Source organism: Bos mutus, chromosome 21 (genome assembly GCF_027580195.1).
Source record: "Bos mutus isolate GX-2022 chromosome 21, NWIPB_WYAK_1.1, whole genome shotgun sequence".
Classification (NCBI taxonomy): Eukaryota; Metazoa; Chordata; class Mammalia; order Artiodactyla; family Bovidae; genus Bos; species Bos mutus.
Genome location: NC_091637.1, coordinates 11929598 through 11948188, shown reverse-complemented (window position 1 = coordinate 11948188; position 18591 = coordinate 11929598). Strand labels below are relative to the sequence as shown.

Here is an 18591-nt window from a genome sequence, read left to right as displayed (position 1 = left end):
TCATTGGAAAAGACCCTGATGCTGGGAAAGATTGAAAGCAAAAGGAGAAGGGAGTGGCAGAGAATGAGATGGTTAGACAGCATCACTGACTCAATGGACATGAATTTGAGCAAATTCTGGAAGATAAAACTTCCAGAGAATTTGTCCAAACTCTGTGAAAGACAGGGGAGCCTGGTGTACTGCGGTCCATGGGGTCACAAAGAGTCAAACACGACTAAGCGACTGAACAGCAAAGCCAGTATATAATATCTTTGAATTAAGTCCTCAGTTTTATAAGCAGGAATATTGAGTGGATTAAATGAGTAAACCCACCTTCTTACATTTTCTGAAATGTCTACTGTACAAGCAGTGAGTGTAGGTTCTTTTTACAATTTGTATTTATGACTGTGCTGGATCTTCAGTGCTTTGTTCAGCCTTTCTCTAGTTGCAGTAAGCAGAGGCTACCCTTCGTTGTGGTACGCGGGGTTCTTGTTGTGGAGGCTCCTCTTGTTGTGAAGCACAGGTCCTAGGCATGCAGGTTTCAGTAGTTGGGGCTCTCAGGCCCTAGAGCACAGGCTTAGTAATTGTGCAAGGGCTTAGTTGCTCCGTGGCGTGTAGAATCTTCTCAGACCCGGAATTGAACCCATGTCCCCAGATTGGCAGGGGGATTATCCACTGCGCCACCAGGGAAGTCCGAGTGTGGGCTCTTGAAGCAGCTCTCTGGATTCAGATCCTAGCTCTGTCACTTAGACTGGAAGTGATTTGTGGCCAACTACTACCTCTCCTGACTCAAGTTCTCATCTGTAGAATGGACATACCAGAAATTCCTATTCATAACATATCTGGAAAAATTAGATGATTTAGTGCCTGTAATGTGTTTAAACTAGTGGGTGGCCTGTAGTAATCACTTAAAATTTTTCATGATTATGAATATTGGTAAAATTGCTTTGACTTTCTTTTTCTGTGTATTAAACTTTTTAAAACCTGTGAAACATTTAACCATTTTACTACTAAAACTGTGGGTTGCTTAGGAAAAAAATACATGACTTCACTGACTAGGATGTTGGGAGGGCAAATCCAACATGGTGTGTGCAAATGTGTCTGGTACATAACTTCACTTTTAGCATCCAGCAGATAAAGACACATGACTCACCACATACTTGCACACGAGCAAATGATCATTGAGATCTTTATAAGGATTGCATTAATTGGGAAAAATTGACATCTTGATAAAATTTTTTTTAATATATGAGTGTAATATAGTCCTTCATCTATTTGGGTTATCTTTGTTGAAGTAATATCTTCAATATTACTTTAAGAGTTTTATACATAAATATTTGACACATTTTTGTGAGATATAGTCTGAAGTACTTGATTTGTTTCAGTTATTTTAAATGGCCTCTTTTTTTCAGGTTTTATCTCCACCTGTTTGTTACAGGATAGAAAAGTGAAATTTGTTTTCCAACATTGACTTTGTATCTGTCAACCTTGATAAACTTAGTTATCTTAATTTTCGTATGAAGATTATTATTCTGGATGTTGTATTATATAAACATATTGTCTAGGGATATATTTTTCTTTCTTATTTTTCAGTCCTTATACATTTTACTTTGTTTTCTTGCTTTATTGTCTTGGCTAGTAATGCCAATTGGAGAAGGCGATGGCACCCCACTCCAGTACTCTTGCCTGGAAAATCCCATGGGTGGAGGAGCCTGGTAGGCTACAGTCCATGATGGGGTCACGGGGAGTCGGACACGACTGAGCGACTTCACTTTCACTTTTCACTTTCATGCATTGGAGAAGGAAATGGCAACCCACTCCAGTGTTCTTGCCTAGAGAATCCCAGGGACGGGGGAGTCTGGTGGGCTGCCGTCTATGGGGTCGCACAGAGTTGGACACGACTGAAGCAACTTAGCAGCAGCAGCAGCAGCAGCAGTAACACCAATACAGTGTTCAACAGAAGTGGTATTTAGCGAACATTCTTTCTCATACTCCTGTCTTTTTCAGAGAGAAACCTTTCAACGTTTCGCCCTTAATGATGTTGTTTTCTGTAAAGATGCTTTATCAGCTTCAGGAATTTACTGTTTATTCCTATTTTGCTGAGATTTTTTATCATGAATGTAGGTTGAGTTTTGTCAAACTTTTGTCTGTGTTCTTTGAGATCATCTTTTGGTGTTCTTCTATTTTTGTTAATGTGTATTATTATTGTTGATTTTCAAATATTAAACCAATCTTACATTTCTGGAATGAAGCCAGCTTCATCTTGCTACCCAGTCTCCTTATATATGCTGGGATTTTATTTACAATTTTTTTTTACTTATGATTTTTGCAGCTTTAATCATCCGTGAGATTGGATATATAGTTCTTGGAAATTCCTTACAGCGTGAAGGTTATTCTAGACTCATACAATAAGTGGGCAGTATTCTCTCTCATTATCTGCAGTTTGTGTAAATCTTGTGTCATTACTTCCTTTTAAGAGTTTATAGAATTTTCTGGTTAAGTCTCTGGGTCTGAAGTTTTCTTTCAGGAAAGATTTTAATCAAATAGTCAGTTTCTGTGGTATATATAGGCCTGTTCAGCTATTCTATTTCTTCTCATATATGTTTGTGTATCATTTTCTAAGAGAGTGTCCATTTAAAATTTTCTACTTTTTGACATAAAGTTGTTTATATGAAAAAATCCTGTTGTCGTCGGTGACAGTGGAATCTAGCATTGTCCACTTCTTTATGTTTAAAATTGTGTTTTCCCTTCTTCTTGACAGTCATTTATCAACTATATTATTCTTTAGCAAGAACTGTCTTTACCTTTGTTAATCTCCCTGTTGCCTGTTTTCTTTTCCATTAATTACTACTCTTATCTTTATTACTTTCTTCCTTCTACTTTCTTTGAGATTAATTTACTCTTCTTATTTTGACTTTTTAAGATGGATTGCTAGATCATTTATTTTCAGTCTTTCTGTGTTCCTAACATAAGCATTTAAGGCGCCACATTTTCCTAGGTGCTTAGCTCTCTGCCAAATATTTTGGCACTGATACTCATTATTAATTCACATTTAGTAAAAACTTGCTTTATAATTTCTGTTTTTATTTGTTCCTTCACGTGAAGTATATTGCTTAATTTCAAAGTATATGAAGATTTTCTAGCTATCTTTTTGCTCCTGGTTTTTTTTTTTTATATAAATTTATTTATTTAAATTGTGCTCCTGGTTTTTAACTGCATTGTTTTATGGTCAGAAAATAGAGACCTAACACAGGTCTTTTTGCCTAACACAGGTCTGAGCACCTTTTGGCCATTCCACAGTCTAATATTCACCATTACTTGCAGCATCTTCCCAGTCAGTTCAGGAACCCTCTTAATCTATGTTCTGTATCTCTTCTTTTTGACATCTATCTTTCTACTCTTTGTGATGCCTTTTAAGTCCTTTTTTGGGCTGTCTTGCATGACTATTTTCTGTGGTATTTAAAATTCTGTTTAATTCATGCACGGAGGTCTTAACTTTAATCACTGTGTTTCTTTTTAAAGTTTTACTTGCTTTGTTTTCAAATCTTCTTGGTCGTTTTTTACAGTCTCGTCCTTGACCATTTTTAAGCCCTTGTTTTATGACTTTTAAAGTATTAAGCATTATTATTTAATGTGTTATGTTTGCTCTCAGTATATGAGGTCTCTGTTCGGGGTTTTGCTGTTGCTTCTGATAGCTTTACTCGTGATGCTCTGTATCCATTTATATTTTACTGTTTTGACTGTCTATGAGCTCGTATCCCATGTGTGTGTGTGAGTGTGTGTGGAGTATGCTCAGATATATGGGTTGAAATGCATTTCTTTAGAGAAGATTACTGCTCTAGTCACTTTGGGGTGATTCAACCTGGAATCTCTTTTTTTAATTAAATTTTTGCTGAGGTTTTTTTAAAGTGTACTGGTAATGGCACCCCACTCCAGTACTCTTGCCTGGAAAATCCCATGGACAGAGGAGCCTGGTAGGCTGCAGTCCATGGGGTCGAGAGGAGTCGAACACGACTGAGCAACTTCACTTTCAGTTTTTACTTTCATGCATTGGAGAGGGAAATGGCAACCCACTCCAGTGTTCTTGCCTGGAGAATCCCAGGGACGGGGGAGCCTGGTGGGCTGCCGTCTATGGGGTCGCACAGAGTCGGACACGACTGAAGTGACTTAGCAGCAGCAGCAGCATAAACTTGTATGATAAATCCTGGTACCAGCATCGTGACACAGAGAGTTCTTTGCATCTATTTGTATATGGTAGATTTGTTTTCCCTTGTTTTCATCCTTTTCCACTCTGTCTTTCTACTTGTCTCTCTCAATTCATCCTTACCCTGAATATGTAAGTTTTATGCGGTGTTCTTCTACTTGAATCTTCTTTTGTGGAAGCCCTAGGCTATATTTATCTTATGCCCCCCACGTAGTTAACAGATATAGAAGTTCAAAATTTTAATATCTGGCAGAAATTATTGGAGTGAAATTGACTTTGAAAGTTGGTAACCTCCAGAATTCTTGCAATACAGTATCTTTTACACTCTATTGTTTTCTTATTTTTAAGTCGGTTTAGTGGTAGCTTTCTCTTTTTTTTCAAGGTACTAAAATTATTTGTTTATGATTTTATTTAGATATTATTTGATACTGAGGCTTTTTTCTTTTTAACTACTCACAAACCATACTGCATCAGACATTAATGTACCATCTCTGCATCCTTGTGCAAAGATATTTGCAGGTTACATTTCTTGCCCTGGCATAACAGGAGCAATTATGGAGTCCACAACATTTTCACAAGTATTGTGAAGTTGCCTCCTAAGAAGTTCTACTTGGAAGAGAATGGTCAGTAATGGACCTACTATATGCAGAAGTTTTGATGAACTTGGTAGTGTAAAATATATAATTCTTATCTTTAAAAACTATAAACATCGTTTTTTAAAAGACAAGGGAACAAACTGAAAGTGTTTGCGACAAATATGACAAAGAACTGATTTCTTTAGTTTCCAAAGAGATTTTGTTTGAGGAAAATATCCAGCAACAAAGTTCCAGGGAAAACAGATAAGCAGTAACTTCTTTGTATGTATATGTGTGTGTGGTTAAAATATGCAAGAAATAGAACTTTTTTTTTAATAAACTTAAGGTAAAAATTTAATTTGAATACTAAGCTATCTTTCATGTGTTGCTACTGCTGCTGCTAAGTCGCTTCAGTCGTGTCTGACTCTGTGCGACCCGATAGACGGCAGCCCACCAGGCTCCCCCGTCCCTGGGATTCTCCAGGCAAGAACACTGGAGTGGGTTGCCATTTCCTTCTCCAATGCAGGAAAGTGGAAAGTGAAGTCGCTCAGTCATGTCCAACTCTTCGCCACCCCATGGACTGCAGCCTACCCGGCTCCTCCGTCCATGGGATTTTCCAGGCAAGAGTACTGGAGTGGGGTGCCATTGCCTTCTCCATCTTTCATGTGTTACCAGAGCTATTTTTTAAAATTTATTTTTAACTGGAGGATAATCGGTTTACAATGTTGTGTTGCTTTCTGCTATACAACATGAATCAGCCATAGGTACACTTATGTCCCCTCCCTCTTGGACCTCCCTCCCACCCCCAACCCCATCCCACCCCTCTAGGTTATCACAGAGCACTGGGGCTGAGCTCCCTGAGTTACACAGCAACTTTCCACAGCTATGGGGGAAGTTTTACATATGTTTCACATTATGTAAAACAGCTATCTGTTTTACATATGGTAATATACATAAAGAGCTAACCATTTTAAATGCCAGTTCCTATATAATTCTAGCAAAACTTTATGCTATGGGTATTATTATTATTCCCATTCTGTGGAAAAGAAATTATTGTTCAGATTGATTTGAAGACTTTCCTGTCTTTCTCAGCTTTTCAGAGATAGAGCCCGAACTCAAATCCATGCCAGTTTGCTTGTAAATTTTTTTAAATACTTAAATAGTTGCCCCTGGTGAGGATATAAGCTGAATATCACTGATCATCAAAATGATCAACAGTCACATTAAAATGTGTTCAACTTGCTTATAATTTAAGGGCATGAAATAGCAAACACACGCATACATAAGTAGTATTGTGTCTCCCCATAGGCAGTCTTTAACAAGAGATTGAGGTGTGAGTTGAATTTCTCCTATATTTTTCTATTTTTTTTTTGAGTATAGTTAATTTACAATGTTATGTGTGCATTTATTTGTATTTTTTCAGATTATTTTCCATTATAGGTTAATATAACATATTGAGTATATTTCCCTGTGCTATATAGTAAGTCCTTATTGTTTACTTGTTTTATTTATAGTATTATGTTAATCCCAGAATCCTTACTTCAGCCTTGATTTGCTCATCTGTAAGAGGGAGATAATCCTTACTTGAAAGAATTATTGTTAAGCATTACAATCTGTGTGTGTGTGTGTGTGTGTGTGTGTGTGTGTGTGTGCTGCTGCTAAGTTGCTTCAGTCGTGTCCGACTCTGTGCGACCCCATAGACGGCAGCCCACCAGGCTCCCCCGTCCCTGGGATTCTCCAGGCAAGAACACTGGAGTGGGTTGCCATTTCCTTCTCCAATGCATGAAAGTGAGAAGTGAAAGTGTATATATTTATATATATCTTAGGACAGTGGCACCTACTAAGTGCCCAATAACTATTATAAGCTGCTCTGCCCAAATCCCCTGATATGACCCCCCAAAAGAAAAAGACAACAGAAATAAATCTTTCATCTCGTTTATTCCTAGCACAAGGCAAGGCAAAGGGTCAATAGACAGACATGTTAAGTGAAGATGCCTGGAAGAATACTCTAGACACTCATGAGCTCTCATCAAGGCAGTGCATTTAATGACTGCTTTCTAGGATTCTGGAAGGATTTCCACAGTACATTCAGTCCCACATCTCATATTCTAGATCTCAAGTCAAAACAGGCAATAGATAGGACAGAAGGAGCCAGGGTCCCTGTGAAAATGATACACCACAACATTCCCTGCGTTATCGGTGGGTTGGCGGTGTAATGGTTTATAGCCAGCAGCTCCGTAGCCCATTTTCAGGGCTCCATAGCCCATCTTTACCCTTCTGGAGTCAACGAGTCTGGAAATTCTAAATATAAGTTATTAGAAAAACACAAGAGCCCTGTAATAATAGCCTCCCGTCTCTAAATATTTACTGGCAAGCATGTGTTAATTGAGAGAGAAATATTGACTTTGAAGTGACCTAACTCACCTTTCATTTTGAAGCTCTGCGTTCACAGAGCCACATGGCAATATTGAAGCGTTTAATCACTGTTGAGAGTCAGAGTTTCCTCTTAAGTACTGTCGGTTCCAGGAAGGCAGAGTCACCAAGATCCAGACGAGCTGGATGGCAATTGGTCTGTGACCTTCACCTCCAAACTGCCTTCCAGTGTCCAGTCATTCTGGCAGACTTTTACATCTCAGTTTTGAGAAGCAGCTTCTCCGAAAGGCCTTTTTTCATGTGTATAACTAAGAAATAAAAGCATGGCAAAATGAATCGACAGCTTTTCTTTAACATCAGAGACAATGACGTGTATGTGATCTGTCTACAGCACGTTTAACTGGACGGTCCCGTTCCTCTCATTCCTGGCCTGTTTGATACTGGCAGTGGCCACCATCACGCTGTATTTCATCCCACTCCGGTACATCATTTTAATCTGGGGTAAGTTTGGCAAGGTCCTTTTGCTAGCAATCAGTTCCAGGTAAGAACCAATTACTCATTTTTAAGTGCAGCTATAAACTTTAAATGTGCTTTTGTTGGCAATTAAACATGAGATTAAGAAAAGCGTTTGGGGATCAAAAACTTCCAGGACCTCCCTGAAAAGGCCAGTGGCGTGAACGGTCAGCATAGATACTTATAGGCCTCTTGCATAATTGCAATCAAATAAAAATGTGATTGTGCGTGCTATTTCCCTTTGGGCTTTCAGAGTCATAAATACTCCTGAATAATATACTGTTGTGGCCCGGTAACTTTCAGGAAACGCTGTTATTCAAACAGTGAGCAAACACCTGCATCTTGCCCTGTATGTTATATAAAAGTAGATCTAGCCACTCCTAGGCTGCTCCTGACATTTCATCTCCCCTGGAAGGAAAAAAAAAATAACTTAACCCAATACTTAAAACCAGAAGCAGTGAGGTGAAAGGGAGGGGCCCACAGTGGCTACCTAACCAGTGCCTGACAGGAAAGGGAAAGCTGTTATTTACTAGGGGAAATGGTAAGCCTATATAGAGTCCAGCTGCTTTTTAAAGAGTAGAAACAAAAATGGCACACTGGAAATAAATTTCAGGACTTGACTTACTACTCAAGCTAACAATTGGAAAAATTACTAGCAGCTTTCTGAATATTTGTGTCTGTTGCTGGGTGGCCACTGGGTTGATATAAGGAGAGTGCACTGCAGTTAATTAACTAAGCAATCACCCCTCTTCTGGAAGAATCTCTCACTTCTGGTTTTCCATGGCTTGGCTCCTGTGACCACTTCTCAGTTCTTAACCATAGTCATCTCTAGGGATCTGCAGGTGTCAAGAGGTTCAGGGAAGCTACAAATATGTATGTTGAGGTGCATTCCTCTTGAAGCAAAAGCTGAAAGCCTGCAAATGCCAGGGTGAGGGGAGCTATAAAATATTTCTAAGACCATTAGTTGTAGATCATTTCCAAAGAGAACCCTCAAAGGTAGAATGCTGCTGACGAGAAAGGCCAAACCTGGACATGCAGAGATGGGAAAAGTCATAGGAAAAATAGAATAACTCATAACATTTCAGAAACAGTGCATAATCCATTCATTCTCTGTTTTGTCCAGGAAGTGAAAATTCTATCACATGAAGTTTCTCTCCTTTGTAACAAGTCCAAGAAAAGGAAGAGCGTTTCTAACTTCCTCTTGAGGGGTCCATTTTAATACTAGGTGATGCTCACCGTTTGAGAAAGTTCTTATGTCCATGCCTAGTTTTGTTCCTCTGTTGTGTTTTTCACTTTACATTGACCCATATTTGACCCTTAGGAAAGAGAACATGGAGCTTTTCAGGGGCCCATTGATTAAGAAGGAATATGTGTTTTATAAGAAGTATTTTCCTGAATACTCATATACTGAATGTTATCTCTGTAGACTGAATAATCTCATTCTTTCTTGCTTTTTTTGTACTAGTTTGTCAGTCCATTTACTCTCCACATTTAAAACACAGATTTTGAAACTCTTTATGATCTGTCCCTAATGAGAATTTGATCCAAAATTACAGTCATTTTGGATCAGTGTTTTCCTCATTTTTAAGATGATGTAAGACGACAGCATGGTCAGCTTAGTAAACACCATTGCCCATTATTTCTTCATCCTTCTGGTAGAGAATGCTTTCCTGCACCTCACCCTAGACAAAGAAGACTATACTGTATTTCTTCCTTAGATTGTACATTTTGGGATTCCAATCCCTCTTTCAATTTACTCCTAATCCCTTTGACCTCTAGTTTTATCCTCCAAGTTCTTGACAGCTTTCAATGTCAACTTTTTGCATCACTTAATGAGACATTGTTCTATTTATTGTTCAGTTTGTGAATGAAATTATGAAATAGCATTGAGTTTATGATGCTCTCCTGGACTGAAAGTAATCCTTTGAGCTTTATATTGTCTCATTTGTTAGTTTTAGATTCTAGACAGAGGTTTATAGTTTATTGATAAGTTTACCATAGATAATATAGTCAAAAGCCTTGACGATCACATTATCTCTTGCCTCTTCTCATTATCTAAAACCTGCTGTACTATCATGGAATATATTCTGCCATCCTGCTGCTGCTGCTGCTGCTAAGTCGCTTCAGTCGTGTCCGACTCTGTGTGACCCCATAGACAGCAGCCCACCAGGTTCCCCCGTCCCTGGGATTCTCCAGGCAAGAACACTGGAGTGGGTTGCCATTTCCTTCTCCAATGCATGAAAGTGAAAACTGAAAGTGAAGTTGCTCAGTCGTGTCCAACTCTTAGCGACTCCATGGACTGCAGCCCACCAGGCTCCTCCGTCCATGGAATTTTCCAGGCAAGAGTGCTGGAGTGGGGTGCCATTGCCTTCTCCGTCTGCCATCCTACTAGGACTTATTATTTTGCAAGACAAGTTAGTTATTAGCTAGCACAGACCCAGGGCTTTCCTTTGCACATCTCTTACATGATCATATTCTTGGCAGAGAATTTAGCATGTAGAAGGAAACTTTATATGTCTTGAATTTCTGTTGTTCCCTTTAATCTTATTGAGGCTCAGAAGACTATTTCTTTACGTTTTTCAGGATGGAAATGAAAAAAAAATGTTCATTGCCAAACTGTTTATAGTAGTAAATTAATTTAAAATAATCAAAAATGTTCAATAATAGAGAAATGATCTAAGCACATTATGGTAAATTTACCCAAGGTACACAGTAAAAATTATGTTTGAGGGGAAAATGATTATATGATGATATTAAATTATATTACATTATGATGTGTTTTTATGATACATTTACATTATGATTTTTGTTGTTTAGTCCGTAAGTTATGTATCTGACTCTTCTGCAACCCCATGGACTTTAGCCTGCCTGGCTCCTCTGTCCATGGGATTTCCCAGGCAAGAATACTGGAATGGGTAACCATTCCCTTCTCCGGGGGATCTTCCCAACCCAGGGATCAAACTGGCGTCTCCTGGATTGGCGGACAGATTCTTTACCTCTGAGCCACCAAGAAAGACTATATTATGATATTATATTATGTTTTTAATAAGGATATTTTGTATCCATGTATAGTGTGATCACAAATACGTTGAATGTACCTATATTATATAACATACATGTTTGTATTTATTTTGACATTCATTGTGAGCAGCCCAGTTAATACGAGGCAAGACATTTTTCTCTTTGAATACGATTCATGTTATAAATGCACAGCTGAAGGACTAAAAAAAAAAAAAAAGACTATTTCTTATTCTAAGTTACTTACTCATTTTCATTGAGTCCTAAAATTGGTAGATAAAAATCTTCAAAATTTTTGTTCACTGTTTTTAATCTTTTGGAACAAAATTATTTAACTCTATGTTCCTCTAGAGTTACATATATATTCCACTATATTTCCATATTCTTTACATCCAAATAACATTTTTATATAAATATTTCTTAAGTAGCACAATTATTTAACATAAGCCTATGAAAATAGCCTAATTTCATGATGACCATGTGGAATATTCCTTGATTCACTAACTTCACTGTAAGGTTTTAAAGGACAAGATACTTTGTGTCCTTTTTACCATGTAATTCCTAGGGAAGCTACACAAAGGTAATAGATCTTTGGTCAGTACTTTGCAAATAGTTTATGAGTGGATAAGTCTGCAAGTTTAATACCTATGATCTCATAGATGGCATTTTTTTGAGCCTGCCACCTCTCTTATTTGGGAGTATAATTTTTGAAAATTAAGTTAAAAGTGGTTTTAGAGGAATATCTAGAATTTTCTCTAGGAAACTAAATTTTCAGTACTGAATTTCAGTAATTTATTTGTTATATGTATTTCTAGAAGGCAAGGCACCTTTGAGGATTAGATCCCACATAGGTTTTCTGTATCTTTTGGAAGGTTTCCCATATTCTTTCCATTCTGTTCTTCATCATAGATGCTCTAAATGTAGCTTTTCAGTTCTGATCTGAGCCACTTCTGGTTTTCTCAAGTAGATTTAGAACATCCCAAGCAGATTTTGAGCATCTTAAAAGAAACTATGACTTATTAACTTTGTATCTCCATTTGATAGCACAATATATCTTACATGTAAGACACTTAGAGCTTGACACAGGAGCAAGCAAGGACCCTCTGCCCACCTCATCCACCCCCACTGATATACTGCAGTCAGGGTTACATGCCAGCCACTCATACAACGTTGTATCTAACTCAGTTTCAAGTGGTTATTCCCTACTGACCCCACATGTGCAAAGCAGCCATGTAGTTCTTCGTCTCTCATTCTCCGTTTTGGGTTTTTGTTTTTTTTTTAAACTGGAGGGGTCTTTCCAATCTACTGATCTATTCTATCTATGATCATTAAATGATAAAGCCTTTCCCAAATGTTAATCCCTTGGAATTTAAATTCCACTTTCTTTCTTTGTCTAAAAGAAAACAGAATAAAAATTCACAGCATGTATGCTCTATTTGTATTGTTTAGATTAAAAAATCTAAAGGTACCTGCTACTAGAGAAAGATACAACTTCCAAATTGGGTGTGTGATAACATGCTGCCAGTATAAATACTCTGCCATCACCACCTTCTTTATTTTCTTGGCTTATTGACATATACAGTAATGATGGTAGCCCTCTTCCTTGTGGTGAAATTCCAGATTTTAGAATGCTTTGTGATTCTCCTCTCAATGCATGGTACTATGTAAGGCAGGCCTCTATTATTCAACATTTAATATAAGAAATCTAAGACACAGATTAAGTTGTCTGAAACCACGCAGCTAATCATACGTGGTGAAACCAGACCGGGACCCAGCTATGCCTGTCCCCAAGCCCTTCTTACTTGCCCTGTTGCTCTTCAGAGATGACCATGCGATCTCTGCTGCCATGTTGGCACTCGCTTTCACACAGTAGATAATACGGTAGAATTGCTGACATTTGAGCCTATGACACCTTAAAAAGATAAGGTGTGGTTTTGTAGCATGCAGTCTGAATTCCTTATAATTTTCAGCCTAACAAAGTTTTTCAAACAGAGACTGTCGGAGTGTTTTGTGGACTTCCTTCTGCCCTTATTGGTGTATTTGAGCTACTGGGCAGGTTTATAATCTTCTCAGTGACTAAGAATGCAGTGTTTTGATCAGCAGTGATATTATCCCTCCCTGGCTGTTCATTGTAAAGACTCCAGATGCTCACACTATATATAATTAACAATAGAAGATATATCTCTTCTCAATACGTCTTTGTCTCCCTTCGTCATTTTGCCTTGTCTGTTTTCTTTTGCCAAGAAGCCCGTGCTACAATTAAATGTCTTTAGAATAACACAGTGGAGAGCATTTTAAAGGAACACTGGGGGAAATTTTAGCTAGAAACACGGAGCTGGCTGTGGGGGCAGAGAAAAAAGGAAGGCACAGCGAGGCTTTGACTTGAGAAAAAGTGGGTTATTCGCAGGAGGTCTTCCCCGGCCCAGGCAACAAGCCACCCTTGACTTAGGAACATGTCTGGCTTCCATTTGCCACGTGGATGTAAATCTGACCCTCTTAAAGAAACCACCAGGACTTCGGCATTGTGTCAGGAATAATGGCACACAGAAAGTCCAGTTCTTAGATGAAAGCAAAGTAATATTTAATGAAAGAAGCGAAATGTCAAGCCTTTCCTGTGTTGTGGACTGTTGAATAGATAAATCTTACCTTGACTTCGGCATAGGCACCAGTGGGAGAACACACAGGAGCACTCAGCATTGTGGGGGCTGACGAGGACTTTAGTTACGGTCCTTGATAAGCAAGCACTCTGTAGCCAGACTTCAGGAGGCCACCTTGTCTTTCTGCTTTTAAAACACAGCACAAAATGCAGTTGACACTTGGTGAAAAGATCACAGTACATGAGCTATATAGGCACACCCCTACTCCTCGAAAGAGCTCCGAGGAGCAGAGTAGGAGACCAAGCTGGTGGAGAGGTGCCTCCCTCTGGGGAGGGAACTCTGGGCAGAGCTTGTCCTGGACACGCCCAGGTGCCCCCACCAAGGACAGCTTAAACGTTTCAGTTCAGTCGCTTAGTTGTCCCCTACTCTTTGCGACCCCATGGACTGCAGCATGCCAGGCCTCCCTGTGTCCATCACCAACTCCCAGAGTTTACCCAAACTCATGTGCATTGAGTTGGTGATTTAAACATCTCATCCCCTTCTAATTACCATTGTCCTGAATCAGCATGACTCCATGGCCTAGCCAAACCCACACACCAGCACTGTGATCCATAAATTAAGCTAGCAACCAGAGTAAGATAATTTTCCAATAATAACTTTTCACAGTTTTCTGCAGCATCAAAGTACGACCAACATGTCAAGTTCTGTTCTGCAGCGAGAGAAGGAAAACCTGTGAAAATGAGTTGGAAGGGGGGAGATAGATTTCTTGCGGGTTCTTTTTAACAACAACAAAAAAAACAACTCCCGCCCTCCAGCTCCCACTGCTGCCTCTGGTCCTCAGCTCCCAAGCAGAGACTTGTTTGGGCTAATGAAGGCCTTTTCCCATCTGGGACATTCGTTTTCCTAGGCGAGGAGGCTGTTAATCAGCATTGTCCAAAAAAACCAATGAGCTCCACAGTTTTAGTGTGTGTTTCTGCCGCCCTGCTGCTGGGACTGTAATGGGATTTTCACAGCTGAAGAAGGCACAGCCCCTCTCCAACGATCCCCGCCTTCCCCCTCCAAGAAAAGACATTTCTGAATGATTCCACATGACAGCAACGGGTGCATGACTTGAGATCCAGTGATTATTTTCACACTAATTTGTACTTGTGAATGCTTCTCGTCCCCCAGTTGGGTGAGTTTTTAAAGATGGGTAGACAAATGGAGAGAGATCAACAGACAAAGAGATCTCCTGATATGTTATTTTCCAGGCATAAACAAATTCACTAAGAAGCTTCGAAACCCCTATGCCATTGACAATAACGAGCTTCTGGACTTCCTCTCCAGGGTACCATCTGATGTTCAAAAGGTATGTAATGAACAGCCACCACCAACTGGGGCCCCAACCCCAAAGTCTGGCCTGCCCACCCCGCCCCTGAGCCAGAGAGTAGGGGGCTGTGCTTGTGTGAGGCACTGAGATAATGAATCAGAAAAGCCTTCAAGAGGCCTGGCTGGCAGAGAGGTGGCCATCAAAACCTTTGTCCAAAGCATGAGATGATGGGGGAAAATTATCCTGAAAAAGAGCTACTTAAGAATGATCTGGAACTCACACTGCGAGGCTGCAGTGCGGGGAGGTTTGTCCTTTTTCTGACTGTTTGTCTCCTCAAAGAGGGTCAGATGGGCTCAGCAAGTGGGAACACAGGAAACCCAGAGCGGGGGGAGGCTTGCGCGTTTTCCTCCTCTTCCGGATGGCAGGCATTCTCCAGGAAGTAGGGGACAAGAGGAGTATTCTTTTGATCCTTCTTTGCCCCATTATCTCTCCCGGGCCTCCCCCCTCTCCCCTCCTGTCTGAAGACTTAAGAGATGCTGAGGACAGAGCTCCCACTTACTCTAGTACACATAAAGGCAGAGACGGCGTGCGATAATTTGAGATTAATCAGAAGCATTACTCACGGGTGATGGTCCCTTAGTCCCGTTTCTGTGGATATGTAGAGATGAAGCAAGACAACAGCACCAGAAAGTCTGTAGAGCAGCCTCATTCAGGCATCAGGCTGGTGGTAACCCAGAGGAGGGGAGGGCAGGCACAGGTATAGATCTTTCTAGTGGAGAACAGAGGTCATAGAATAGGTAGTTGGGGAGACAGTGGCATGAAATACCATCAGGACGATCAAAGAGGCGATCTGTTATTATGTGAGAGAATCAAACATCAATTCCATCCTCAGGCTGCAGTACCATAATTCATTTCCCAGCACCTCTGGGTGGAGTGCAGAGATGTAGGGTTGACAGGCCTCGGAGAGTTTCTTTCCCCTTTATTAAAATAGACTCTGTGTTGCTTTTTTTATTTTTTTTCCTTTAACCATTTAATGATATAATTATCTATTAAAATATATTAATATGAATTTACTGGTTAACATTACATTACAGGATTGTGAAATAGGAACTTGGCCCCTGTTTGTTGTGCCTTGAAGATTGACAGGCATATCATCCCCTGGGGGACCTTCACAAAACAGCTCTAAGGAAAGCATGCCTTTTTCACGTATCTGCTTTCCACCAAGCTCAGCTTATGTGATGGGGTAGGATGTCCTTGGGGAATTTGGCACAAATACTCAAAATAGTGAGCACATGTGGTCTGTGATACAATACTTTACACAAAGCCATTCCACAGTCAGCCTATCCGAGCCCGCACACCAAAACCATGTGATTGCAACGTAGCCTCACTTGGGTCACACCGTGTGTTTGTGCCTGCGTCCTTGAAGAAAGGAAGTTCCCAGCAAGGCCCCCCTAAGGGCTGTCTATGCACAGTTTGGGGACCAGCCCTCAGCGAGGTCATCCAGTTGGCGTTGGCATGAAGACTGAGGATACAACAAAAGAGCATTCGAGGGAAGTGCCCAGGAAGCTAGTGAGATCTGCGTGTATCTCCAAGAACACTTGCTATTAACACAATAGGCAGTTTGCCACTGGGGACTCCCCACGTGCACATGTTTGTCGCAGATGTTTTAGCCATTATACTGTAAATGAAATCCATTTTTAAGAGAAATCTTTATTAGTCTGGGGCTGGTATCCATTTCAACATTCTTTCCCTCTCTGGCAAAAGAAATGGATATAATTGGCAGAAGTTTTTTCTCCCCAAGATTTTAGATACTTTTAAATGAATAATTTGTAGTAAGTTGCTGTATCATATACTAAGATAAACATTCCCAAGGGGCCGTTATCAACCCCTTTCCTGGTCGAACACGGGCACACAGAGAACTGAAATCTAGCAGTGCCCTGAGAGCAGGTAGAAACCCATGCATCTCATTAGAAAAATCTGCTTTTAATATTTTGGTTTCAAGAAATGATGCATGACTCTTCAAATCCTTCCTGCAATTAATCCCTCCATGTTCCTGTGTTTAGAAAATGATTCATTACCTTTGAACCTTCCTTCCTTTGCTGTGCGGTGTCCTCGGGGAGCCATTAACACGCTGTGGTGAGCTAGGGTTACCTACCCGCCAGCGTCACGTCTGTCTGTTTTCACAGGTGCAGTACGCGGAGCTGAAGCCGGGCAGTAGCCAGAGCCCCGTTCGGAAGAAGCGCGGCGCGCTCTAGGACACACCCTGACTCTGGACACCAGCAGCCGACGGAGTGCTGGGCTGACGAGACTGGTGTTCTCTGCTGTTCGGTGGTAGCCGTGGTGTCTTTCTGAAACGTGTGCCGTGTTGAGCCCTGTCTTTACCCTCCCCGTCTTCATGGCATAGATGCACGTGCCCATGGGCACATCCGTGTGCAGGGGTAATCAACTTTGCATCTGGAGTCAGCCCAGTGAAAGGAAACACTCCAGAGGCTGTAAAAGACTAACATCCCTTCTTCTAACAAGAGACTAAAGCAAGCTTCCAGGGGTCTCAGCACCCTCCTTAAGAACAGCCAGGATGCCACTTGGATGCAAGCGTGACTTTGAACTTGTTTTCACATCTCTAACAGTTTCGCATCAAGATTCAGTTACATTCGCTCGCACCCCCATTCTCCTTTCAGATGATTGCTTTTTTTTTTCCCCCTCTGAGTTAACAAGTCCTTGATAGCCACCATCTACCCAAATAATGTATATTATAAATAGATTTTTTTTTGAATTATTACCTGGATCATCCCAGTTCTTTGGGGATCTTTCAGCCATAACAAGTAAAGACCTAGATGTAAAATTTCAGTAAGCTGCTTGGTGCTGGATGCCAGCCTGCCTTCTGGACCACTGCTGGCAATGGATGCTCTAGAAAGTTCGGAGAGATCATTCGCCCAAAACGTGAAGGACTCAGTGAAAACATTTGGGTGCTTCAAATAGCCATTTCTTCTGATGTTACTTTTTGCTTATTTCCCAAATGTAATCTCAGTAGTATAGCTTGAGAAAGAGGGGGAGGGGGTGAATGAGTGAATTCTGAGAGTATTTAGAAAGATAGACTGAGGAGCAAGGGACCAGTGAATGTGGCTGCTTATCTGAATGAATCACTTGCCTGCACTTTTAAGAAAGTAAAAATGCTGTAGCAGTCCACGTGGATCTTTTGTTCCTAAGCAAAATAAGCTACACATAATAAAAACATGTATCTCAGAACCCCATTCCTAGAAAGGTACAATCCCCAAAGTCTTTTTGAGTATATACTTTACCATTTCGCTGTAACCTCCTCCAAGTAAATATCCCAGTTTTTGTGCATATATAAAATGAATGCAAATATCTTTCTGTTCAAATGATATTTAAGTTGTAAAGACTATATTTTGTTGACACATACTTTGTATGTGCAGTTTTATATGTATATATCTATAAATATATGTATTGTAAAGAAAAATTGAAGTAAAAAGATCCGATTCAATAGTGAGTTTTACTGTGTGTTTTTTTTTTTTCTCTCTCTGGGTTGTAATTTAATAATCTTCAAACAAAATGTTTATGAAAAATGCCAAAGATTCTAAACCTTATCATCCCGTGTCTGTTTTTCTTCATACTCTATCTTCCTGGGTTGCTTTCTCGCTGAGCCAGATTTCTGCATGATTTGATTTACTTCAAGTTAATGAAGCTGGCTGAAAAAGAACCTTGCAGAAATTATAAAAGCTCCAGTAAATCTCTGAGTTGTACATACAATAGATATCCAAGAACCTCTTTTGTGAAACCAGTTACTCAATCTTCTGTGTAAACAATGCCTCATTGTCTCACTCCCAACTACCACCCAGTGTATCACAGTCTGTCATTTTGTAATGACCTAAGTCAGACGTTTTTAAACAGACACGTGAGATCTGATCAGTCATTTGAATGAAAACTTTCAGCAGCAAAATAACCCCTTATTTATTCAAAAGTGGAACCAATACTTTATTGTTGCTCTTTTCTATAGAATCTCAA

At 40.1% G+C, this 18591-nt stretch overlaps 1 protein-coding gene across 3 annotated transcripts in view; it reads left to right on the top strand.

Moving 5' to 3' along the window:
* The window catches only part of MCTP2 (multiple C2 and transmembrane domain containing 2), a 261100-nt gene extending 243039 nt beyond the window's left edge, over positions 1 to 18061 (top strand). For all 3 annotated transcript variants that reach the window (XM_005891571.3, XM_070358172.1, XM_070358173.1), the window contains 3 exons: positions 7523 to 7632; positions 14510 to 14607; positions 16755 to 18061. In XM_005891571.3, coding sequence (XP_005891633.1) covers positions 7523 to 7632; positions 14510 to 14607; positions 16755 to 16823 — 277 coding nt within the window. In that variant the 3' untranslated portion in view covers positions 16824 to 18061. The remainder of the gene's footprint in view (positions 1 to 7522; positions 7633 to 14509; positions 14608 to 16754) is intronic.
* The last annotated feature ends 530 nt before the right edge of the window (positions 18062 to 18591 follow it).